Source organism: Squalius cephalus (assembly GCF_949319135.1).
Source record: "Squalius cephalus genome assembly, chromosome: 17".
NCBI classification, from domain to species: Eukaryota; Metazoa; Chordata; class Actinopteri; order Cypriniformes; family Leuciscidae; genus Squalius; species Squalius cephalus.
The window spans coordinates 6,941,380-6,952,780 of NC_137138.1; the positions used below are offsets into that span (position 1 = coordinate 6,941,380).

Below are 11,401 nucleotides of genomic sequence, written 5' to 3' on the forward strand. Positions count from 1 at the left end.
CTGCTGGGACAAGAGCAAGTGCTTAGGGAAGTTCAGAAGTGTTACACTTCGGGGCAAATTTGCATATTCATAGAACCGCGTTTACTAAATGAGGCAAGGGTGTGGAGTTACATTCAAGTTATTTTAAGGCATGAAGAAAAATTTTCACGGAAAAAATTTTTAAATATGTGATTTTGGTGATCAAACGTGATTTTTAAGGGATATAATGATTGACAAGGGGGCTTTAACTATCCTTTAGTGGAGTGATAATTAATCATTTCCACTCTTTTCCAGAACTTTAAAGCCACAATGGAAAGGAAAGTGTTCTGCCTCCTGTCGCTCTTCTCTGCTTGTGAACCCAAACCCATTGCAGAATGTTCTTCCAGAGCCCAGAGCCCACATCAGGATCCACAGATGAGTTCTGGAGCTCTGATTAATGTGGCAAATCACTTGGGATTGAAACCTGGCATTTTGCTCTCATTCACAACAACCTTTGCTGAGAGAATCTTTCCATTCTCTAGTGTTTGTCTCATTTCTGGTCTGAAGATTCTACCAGTGGAAATATTTGTAACAGACAAGCACAGTTATATATGATCCTCCTGTATCAATTCAAGTTTACCTGAAATATCTACAAAATTCACAGGTCATTCATTTTCAATCATTTAAAATCATGTAGCCTATATTAAAAAATGCATTATAAAGACTTGGATGTTTTTTGTCATTAATTGCTTCTTTGCTTATTATAATAAATAAAGGATTCATTTAAATATTATAATTTTTATTATATTATGTTTATATTATAATAAATATTTTATATTATAATATATCAAAGTGACTTTTAATTCAGAGCTTGAAACATATTCATCTTTGAAGAGTTGTATTAAAGTCTCCTTTTCTGAATTATTTATTACATTTTTAAGTAACTTATTAAATCTGGTCAAATCCGGATGCAACATCACTGAACAGAACAGGGGTTTTCAGTCTTTTAGATGCCACTAATCTTTTCATCTAACACCCAAATTATACTCTGAATAAATTAATATTATAAATGTGTGAAATATTATTTTGAAAATATTTAGGGTTTTGCAAGTGATTCCAATCATATTTCAAGCAATTTGAACTGAAGTGTCTCAGCTGAAGGAAATAATAAATTATTTGTCGGCTTTAATATATTGGTCAAATTTTCTTATCAGGCTGTTGACGATAACATTAAAAATGAATACATATCAGCCGATATGTCGACAGATATACTGATATGGTGCAGATATATATCGTGCCTCCCAAATTATTTATGTATAGGCTATATTTGAAGAGTTCAAATGCAAAAGCCTCTAAGTGCCATCTGAACTTTTCTTCTAGAATGATCATTTTTATCAAGCTTGTATATTTAAGTTCAGTAAATTCACTTACATGGCAATGCAAATTACCTATTAATTGTCATTTAAGTGAAATTACTGAACTTAAATATACAAGCTTGATAAAAATGATCATTCTAGAAGAAAAGTTCAGATGGCACTTAGGGGCTTTTGCATCTGAACTCTTCATTTATTAATTTGATCATTTTAATCAAATTATTTATGCATTTATTTAGTTCAATCTTATTTTATTACAATCTTATTATGTATTTATTTTTGCATTTTTACACTGTTTTCCCCCCTAAACTTATGAAAACCCCTGGACTAGAATACAGTGCGGAACGTTCATCCACACACAGTTTCTGCACGGGTCGTATTGTTGTAACACAGACACGACAGAAAGTTCCATCAGCATGGTTGTCTCATGGTATAGTTGTGCATCGCTCTTATAGTCATATTTGCGTTTAACGCTTTTAAGTTAATATATTCTCATAGAGTTATATATATTTTTCATATATGTTTACTATTGTCCGCGCTAACATGCATGTCGTATATCTGCGCTAATGATAGAAAGCTACGAAATAACATGTGAACAGATAGTGATATTTATTAGAGCCAGTACGTGCTCATTATAATAACAGAAAAGCTGAACGACACCCTAGTGTTTTATCACTCAGGTTACCTAGATCAAACCTAACTATGTCTAAAGTTAAGCCGAACAAACATGCTGTTAGTGTTCAGACTAATGGTCAAGCAAAGCATACTAAGAAGAAAAAGAAACCTGATAAGAAAAAGATGTTCTTCTACCACACGAAACCTATTGTAAAGGAGGAAAAAACAAAAACTGTGAAGCCAAACATAATGCCCCCAACAGAAGTTCAAGAATATTCCTGCAACTGGAAGAAATTATTGCAGGTAAGAGTATTTTTTCACCATGGTAAAATTATAATGAATTCCTGTACGACAATATGCACAAGCAATTCTGAATGAGAAATGCATCTTATGTCTGTTTTAACCACTGATGTGTGTGTGTGTGTGTGTGTGTGTGTGTGTGTGTGTGTAGACTCTCGCTGCAAATCCTGAAAAGAAGGATGAAGGCACAAAACAGAGGAAAGATGCAAGCGTTAAAGGAAATCAGCTTCAGAAGACGCAGTCAGCTTCCAAAGACTCTCGTAAACCGGATAAACTCTTCAAAAGACCCACACAGACTGTCAAACCGGCTTCTGAGAGTTCAGGAAGAGCAGAGAAAGATGGAGATCAACAGAATGGAAAAGACCCTGCTGGACACAAACAATTCAAAGCAGAGAAGAGGAAAACAAAGGATGAAAAAGAGAAACCAACGAGCAAAAAGAAGAAAGTCGAGGAGGTGGAAAAGAAACCCACCGCAGAGTATGTGTGCATTTTAAAACAAGTTGGCTCGCTTTTTTGCATTGCCTTTTCCCCTATCACATAGTTTAGCAATCATCTTGAATTAGGTATCATTTGAAAGCTTAAACTCTAAAAATTCATCCTGTGAAAACACTTTTGAAATTGAACATTGCACTACCATGAAAACAATACTTTAAAACCTTTTTAGCAGCCCCCTCATGTTTCACATTTTACAAAATATACTGCACTGTTTTTTAATCAAATCTTTTTCTAATCTTGGCAAAACATCGTTGGAAAGGTCTAAGAGTCAAGGATTCAGCCACTGGGATAGAAGTAATATTGTGACAGAAATGTATTCATTTGTGACAAGAGAACACATTAAAACATTCAGTGGAATGTGGCTATTATTGGTACAGCACCTAAACAAAATCTCATAAGTTTGTGTGATATCAAATTTAAAATTGGAACACAACTTTGCTAGACGTGCGGCTTTGATTTATAACAATTTTAGAGTCCAAATTGTTTGTGAAATATATATTTTGTATAAAATATATATGTTTAGTACAGTACATTTGTTAAACCTCTATGCTTTCAAAATGTCTTCTTTAAAAAAAGACCAACCTTAAAAGGTCAGTTCACACAAAAATGAAAAATATCCCATATTTACTCACCCTGAAGCCATCGTTGGAGTATATGACTTTCTTCTTTCAGCCAAACACAATTGGAGTTATATTAAAAATATCCTGGCTCTTCCAAACTTTATAATGGGAGTGAATAGAGCCTGAGCCTTTTTGATATACGTCGGGTCAGAGGTCACTCTTCGGCCGGAACTCGACTCGCCTACGGCCGTTACTGGAAACCAGTGATTATACTTTATAAAGTTATAAATATGGATATTTTTCTTACAAAAACTCATCACATTGCTTCAGAATGCCTTTATTTACCGCCTGAAGTCGTATGGAGCACTTTTATGATGGATGGATGCACTTTTTTGTCTTCAAAAATTGGTACCATTCACTCCTATTATAAAACTTGGATAAGCCAGGATTTTTTTTTTTTTTTTTAGCTATAACTCCGATTGTATTCGTCTGAAAGTAGAAAGTCATATACGCCTAGGATGGCTTGATGGTGAGTAAATTGTGATAATTAAAATTTTTGGGTGAACTATCCCTTTAAGGTCGGTCTTTTTTTTAAAGAAGACATTTTGAAAGCATAGAGGTTTAGCAAATGTACTAAACATCTTTATTTTGCACAAAAAATATCTAGTTTACAAAAGAATTTGGACTCTAAAAAAAATAATTTCTATATTCCAAAGCATTCATTAATTACAACCATTTAAGTTCAGTGCATTTTCATGTCTATGCTGGAAAAGGGGTTAATGCTGCTTCATTTCAAATGACGGTCCTCTTTTAACACTCTGTTTCCTCTCAGGTCTGATATCTGGTTTGATGACGTGGACCCCGATGACATCGAGTCCGCCGTGGGGGCCGAGGCCGCAGACATCGTACGAAAGCGGAACGGGATTCTGAAGTGCAATGCAAAAACCACGGAGTCGTCGCTGGTGAAAGAGCACGCGTTTGAGGGGTGAGCGAGCGCCTGCAGCTGTCAGTGTAAGTCCTGGCGGCAGGAAGTGATGTCAGCTAACCGCTGTTGTTGTGATTTCAGATTGACCCGTGCCGTTGCTATGGACTGTGAGATGGTGGGGGTCGGATGTGACGGGGAGGACAGCATTCTAGCGCGCGTCTCGATCGTCAACCACTTTGGGAAGTGCATCTACGATAAATACGTCAAACCCACGGAAAAGGTTACGGACTACCGGACGGCCGTTAGCGGCATCAGACGGGCGGACATTGAAAATGGTCAGGACCCCTCCTAATAGAAAGAACTGCATGGATTTTCTCTATTGCATTTGAAAAATACTATATGTGACCCTGGACCACAAAACCAGTCACATGGGTCACAATTTTGAAATTGAGATTTATACATCATATTAAAGCTGAATAAATAAGCTTTCCATTGATCTGTGGTTTGTAGAGATACAACTATTTGAAAATCTGGAATCTGAGGGTGCAACAAAAATCGAAACATTGAGAAAATCTCCTTTAAAGTTGTCCATTTATGTTGGCGATTGTGCTGCATTCACTCACAAGAATAAATGTTTTATATATTACAGTTGGAAATTTATGGAACATGATCTTTACTTAATATCCTAATGATTTTTGGCATGAAAGAAAAATCGATAATTTTGACCCATGCAATGTAATGTTGGCTGTTGCCACAAATATACCCGTGCGACTTGTGACTGGTTTTGTGGTCCAGGGTCACATATGTTTGGTTAAATAGCTGTTTGTATGGGATAAGAATGGATTAAGAAACGAAAAAAGTAATTCTCTAAATTTTGACTTTCTCAGAATTGCGAGTTTGTAACAGTTCTGACTGTGTCTCTCAATTCTGAATTTATATATCGCAATTTTGAGCTAACATTTCACAATTTTGACTTTTTTCTCAATTGCAATAGTGCAACGCAGTTCTGGTGGTGTTTCTTTTAATTTTTTTTTAATTAAATCTCACAATTTTGAATTTATTTCACAAATCATTTTCTCAGAATTGCAAGTTAAAATCACATAATTCTGACTGTATTACTCATAATTCCAAGTTTATATTTTTTTTCTCAGAATTCTGAGTTTACATAAAAAATTCTTAATGTTTCATGAATGTTTCAAAAGCATTTTGTGATCTAGACAGACCCTTTCGTCTATGAAATTAGGCGGGTCACCAGTTGATTTCTGAATTAGGCATTCAATATTAAATTAATAATAAATCATGAATCTGCTATTTAATGCATTTTGTGAATGTAATAAGTAATTTTGTGCATTAATATTCGAAATTAGGCTTCAATATATTTGAGATTATTTATTGTGTTTTGATTGTTCTTTATGTGATTGACAGGTGAGGACATCAAGACGGTCCAGGAGGAAGTGGCTCAGATTCTGGAAGGAAGAATTTTAGTGGGACACGCCATTCACAATGACTTAAAGGTACAGTACACTCAACAGAAAGGCTGCTGTCATGCTCATATCATTCCTGCATGCTTTTGCTGAAATGTTTGACAAGCTATAAAAAACACCATAAAACTAGTCCATATGACTGGCTATATGGGCCATTCTACAGAATTGGTTCAAAGTCAGAGTTGGAAACGTCTTGAATTTATTTATTTATTTTTTTTCACACATTTTGTATGTATGCAAATTGTATAATATCCAAGGTACATGTTTCTAGTAATTGTGCAGTTAATTATCATATTGTATTTTCAGAAAGTTTTGGAATATTTGTCCTCTCCCCAAATTTGTTACTACCGAGAAACAATAATAAATAATATAATAAGAAGGCTTATATTGGCCTATTAATATTATTATTTACATCTACCTTGTGAATATATTTTTTGCTATTTAAAAAAAATATATAACAGCATATTGGTTTGAAAGGGCATGAGGGTGAATAAATAATGATATTTTTGGTGAGCTATTCCTTTAACCAGTGTAAGATTTATTTGTATCACTTTTGTCTTGTTTATAGATTTTGTTGTTGGGTCATCCCAAGAAAATGATCAGAGACACACAGAAATACAAACCATTTAGGCAGAAAGTAAAGGTATGAATCTTAAATTAATATATATACTATGTTAAGTGCAATTACTGACTTCAAGTGTTATGTTAATTTGTAATGTCTCCCCTCCTGTCCTCTTCCTCAGTCCGGATGTCCTGCATTGCGGGTTTTATGTAAAGAGATTCTCAATGTTCAAGTCCAGCAGGGCGAACACTCATCCGTAAGTCTCCAATGAACTCTTCTCCATTATTTCAGATTACTTGACTTGACCTTTTCACATATAATGTAAGTTAAGGAGTTAAAGTCAGTTTAGGCCGTCACAAGCACTAACGTTCACAAGTTTAGGGGTCGGTAAGATTTTTAAATGTTTCTGAAAGAAGTCTCTTCTGCTCATGTTTATTTGATCAAAAATACAGTAATAATCTAAAATAACTGAATATATTTTATAATGTAATTTATTTCTGTGATCAAAGCTGAATTTTCAGCATCATTACTCCAGTCTTCAGGTCACATGATCCTTCAGAAATCATACTAATATGATGATTTGCTGCTCAAGAAACATTTCTGATTATCATCAATGTTGAAAACAGATGTGCTGCTTAATACTTTTGTGAAAACAGTGATACAATTTTTTTAAATCGAAATCTTTTGTAACATTATAAATGTCTTTTACTGTCACTTTTGATCAATTTAATGCATTCTTGCTGAATAAATGTATTCACAAAAAATCTTACTGACCTCAAAACTTGTCATCAGTAAGTCAGCCAGAATCCCCTAAGATACCCCCGTATAATTATTACAAAGTGTTTTGTGATCTTAAGGTACAGCTGGTGGTTTGATTGTGTTTTTAACCCTGCTGTGTGTGTCCTGTTGGCTGAACTCGCAGGTTCAGGACGCTCAGGCCACCATGAGGTTGTACACTATGGTGAAGAAGCAGTGGGAGGCGGAGCTTAAAGCCACGCGGGCGGGGAAATATAAGAAGAGTCCACGAAAACCCAAAGCTCCTACAGACCACAGCAAATGAACTCAGATCCACCAATAAAAACTCTTCACTGTCGTCGCAAACCTCAACAGACTGAAACGGTACATCGATCAGTGACACACAATCTCTTCAGTTATGTAATGATGAACCGTTTAATTATCTGTCTCTCTACTGTTAAACTGTTTCTTGATTTCAAGTCTGAACTTCTTATTTGAGGAATCAGACAGTCAAACTGTTCAGATTATCAGGTTATAAGTGTGACTGTACTATCAAGCCCTTTTTATACCAAGTAATGTAGTTTTTCATCCTGTATAAAATTTCAGTTTTCAGTTTGAACTCCTATTAAAGTCCTGCAACCGGATGTGATGTGCTGATGTATTCTGTGAAATCTCGTGCTGGGGTGTTCAAACAGTCAGATTTACTTTGAAAACATTATTGAATATATCTATTATAATGACATTAAACTTGCTGATTGGTAGTCTTACAAGTAATAATTACACTGATGGTCAAAAGTTTGTAATAAGTCTTTTTATGTTTTGAAAGAAGTGAAAAATACAGGAAAAACAGTAACATTGTGCAATATTATTACAATTTAAAAGAACTTTTCTATTTGAATATTCCTGTGATCAAAGCTGTATTTTCAGTATCTTTACTCCAGTGTCACATGATGATCCTTCAGAAATCATTATAATATGATGATTTGATGCTCAATTATTATTGGTGCTCTGTTACTAATTCTTATTTTGTTGCTTAATTTTTATGGGAGTGTATCACGAATTCCACAAAAACGTTACCATTGTTGGGGGGAAGGTTACTTTTAAAAGTAATACATTGCAATATTGGGTTACTCCTGAAAAAAGTAACTAATTGTGTTACCTTTTATTTATTTTTTTGGAAAAAACATTACTTTTGTGTTACTTTTTTCACCTGGGCTCTAATAACAAAAAGTTAATAATCTGGATTAAAAAAACCCTGCAAAGTCCTGTCTGTACAGTAGAGGGCGCATCTCCAACAAACCTTTCAGCTGCACTGCTTTTCTGGATTGCAGAAGATAGTTCAAAATTAATACTTAATAAAAAACAGAACAATTTAACAAATGTCAAAGTACTTTTTTCTTATTAGTGTGGTTGAATTGGATCATCAAAGGTCACTGGTTAATAAAGTGAGATTAAATACATAAAGTATATCTGTGTTAACATTTAATAGCAGGTTTGCATAATATTCTGTTCTCATTTCACAGTTTTTATTCATTTTGAGGAATACTGAATCTGTTTTTGAGCAAGTGAGATAAATAAAAACATGTTCACATTTAGTCTAGAACTACGAATACCCATCATGTTCACACACACCGCCTCTACACTTATGATTTCTTTCAACATGGGGACGAGAGCCGTCAGTCAAAACATGGGAAAACATAACTTGTGTTACTTATTTGGAAAAGTAATTAAGATATTTTGTCGTAAATTTAAAACTAATGCGTTACTTAAAAAAAAGTAATCGATTACGTAACTCACATTACTTGTAATTTGTTACCCCCAACACTGGATATTAAGCAGCACAACTGTCTTTAACATTGATGAGCAATAAATCAGCAAATCATTTTTCATCAAATAATTGCAGCCTTGTTGAGCACAAGATACCTCTTAATTATTATTAATAATAATAAAAAAATCACCCGCCAATTATTCCAATTTTTTAGTTAGAAACTCTTACATAAAAACAACGAGCAAACGAGGAGATCAAAGACAGATGCCTTTATTTAGCTCATGAGGAAAACAGGAAAAAAGTCTCAATCTCAGACCTTTTTGTGTACACATCATTGCAAAGTCAATTAGTTACATATCACTGATCCAAAACTAATACACATCGGGACAAGATCACAGCTAATAACAAGTATTCAAGTTTAGGTTGTGCGGAACAAAGTTTGGTGTTTCAAAATATCTTCCCTTTTTTCAATCAGTCCTGTTGTGTTTGTCAGGCCATACAGAAGTGTTTGGTTATGGATATTAGAAGACTAGAAGACTTCCATCTTTAAGAAAATCACACTTTCAATATCATAGTGACTATAAACTCCTCTACAGATGGACTAAGGCTATTGGAGGGATTGTACACCAAAGTTAGTGATAAATAAAGGTGTGTTCAAGTCCTCTCGGGAAGTTCGTATGTACGAGTTGGGAAGTCGTATTTACGACGTTCAATTCACTTTCGCCGGCGTAAGATGGCGGTGTACCTTCTCTTAATTAACAACACAAAAACACAGCAAGGTTTTTAACTCTACTTCGAGAAAATTAAGAACAAAATGTGCATCAGGTGTGTTTCGCTTTTTTTTGTTTTTAATAAATGTATGAAGTCACTGTAAACTTCATCGCTGCATATGAATGTCATATTATTACAGTGCTATCATTTTGCGCAGGCAATTAGCGAAATTTGTTGTAAATAAAAAAAAGCCGCTGCTAAAAACCTTTAAGTATTGAGATATTCCGCTCGTATTTACAACTTTGTGGTGGCGTTCAACTCATAAATACGATCTTTCCGACATAACTTGAGTTCATTCTTTCAGTTTATCTAGGTAGACATTAGATTCAAGCTGGTTTGTGTGCTGGTGGAGATTTAACTATATAACAAGTCTCAGTAGTGTTATTGGAAATCATTTTACTTGCTAAACATACAGTGCATGCAAAGTTTGGAAAAGTTTACTGAAAGCATTTCAAGGAAGCAAGACCAATTATAAGGGTGAATCTCACAAACACACTCGGGTCACAATTTACCCCAAAATCAAAAGGAAAAAAATATTTATTTTGCATTAAGGAAATTGATTTTTTTTCTGCAATTGAGACCATAATTTAGCAAATACTTATGCCTAATAATTCCTGTTGTTCTTAATGCAATTCAACATTTTATAAATGTAAATTAAATAAACAAATGTGCTTAAAAGGTATACTATGTAACGTTTTTTTGTTCAAAATTAATACAATTTAAATAAAGAGTCAATACATCTTCCAAAAAAATAAATAATAAAGATTTGTGGGTGACATTCGAGGCATAATGACTGATATATAAGATATAAACTCGCAATTGAGAGAAAAAAAGTCAGAATTGTCGCAATTCCCTTTTTTTTTTTTCCCTGGTGGAAACAAGCCTCATTAAGTAACAGCGTGAACACTAAGGTCAGAACAGGACAGAATGATGACCTCTGACCTCCACATTATAGATTTGTAACTTTGGCTTTCATACCAGTGGTCAGTGTTGAGACTGGCTCAGATAGATGCAGAAATAAGCAAACAACACGTCATCACAGCATCAACAAACTGAATCGTTTCTTGTTCCGGAAAAGAAGCCCTTCTTCAGTGCAGCAACAGACAGACGGCTTTAGAGGAAAGTTAAGACTGAAGACAGAACGTAAACCACTATCTCATCATTCAAAGTTACACTCACACAAGCTTTTAAAGGAAACAACCAGAAAGCGCAGATCAGACACTCTTTCACCAAATCAGTGACAGCGAAAGTGACAGCGAGATTTTAGAGCAGCGCGTGTAGAAAAATTACATTCCACCATTTCTTACAAACAGCAAACATGCTGCAGCAAAGGATTCTGGGTAAAGGCCAGTTAGCAGAGGCACACGAAACACACAAACACACTAGTTTTTATCCCTGCAGTGGCCTTAAACACACCTGCAATCGCTGAAACACATTTTTATCATGCTTACACATTAAAATACAAGTTTGTTTGCTCTTTTAAAGGATTAGGGGCCATTCACACAGAACGCGTTTTTGCGGTTAAAAAACTCAGGCTAGTGAAGTGGGGAAAAAACGCAAGTACTGAGTTCGAAAACTTAGGCAACTGACTTGTTGCCTCACTGCCTTACAGGTATTGACTTTGCAGGTGTTTGCGCTCAAAGATACCTCACGAGACTGATTTCGGACGGACTTCTGAGGCAGTGTTACGGTTTAATGATCTACAGCAAAATACAGTTTCAAAGATAGATAAACAAATATTTAATGACTACAATTGTAATTTCTCACGAGAAATGACATCAAAATGACGTTAAAAACGTACACACAAACTGACCACCAACTGCAACTTTATTGTTGTTAAAGATTATTGTTAAAG

General features: G+C 34.7%; 1 protein-coding gene across 1 annotated transcript; it reads left to right on the forward strand.

Moving 5' to 3' along the window:
• The first annotated feature begins 1,700 nt into the window (after window positions 1-1,700).
• rexo4 (REX4 homolog, 3'-5' exonuclease) lies at window positions 1,701-8,601 on the forward strand. Its single transcript, XM_079846923.1, has 8 exons — window positions 1,701-2,249; window positions 2,398-2,723; window positions 4,134-4,286; window positions 4,368-4,561; window positions 5,652-5,740; window positions 6,279-6,353; window positions 6,454-6,528; window positions 7,195-8,601. Exons 1-8 carry the CDS (start codon window positions 2,034-2,036, stop codon window positions 7,330-7,332), a joined length of 1,266 nt encoding a protein of 421 aa, XP_079703049.1. The 5' UTR covers window positions 1,701-2,033; the 3' UTR covers window positions 7,333-8,601.
• The last annotated feature ends 2,800 nt before the right edge of the window (window positions 8,602-11,401 follow it).

Coding starts and splice junctions, on each gene's coding strand:
- rexo4 (XM_079846923.1), top strand. CDS start 2,034: ATGTCTAAAGTTAAGCCGAACAAACATGCTGTTAGTGTTCAGACTAAT. Junction 4,287..4,367: donor AAAGAGCACGCGTTTGAGGG/GTGAGCGAGCGC, acceptor TTGTGATTTCAG/ATTGACCCGTGCCGTTGCTA. Junction 6,354..6,453: donor CATTTAGGCAGAAAGTAAAG/GTATGAATCTTA, acceptor CCTCTTCCTCAG/TCCGGATGTCCTGCATTGCG.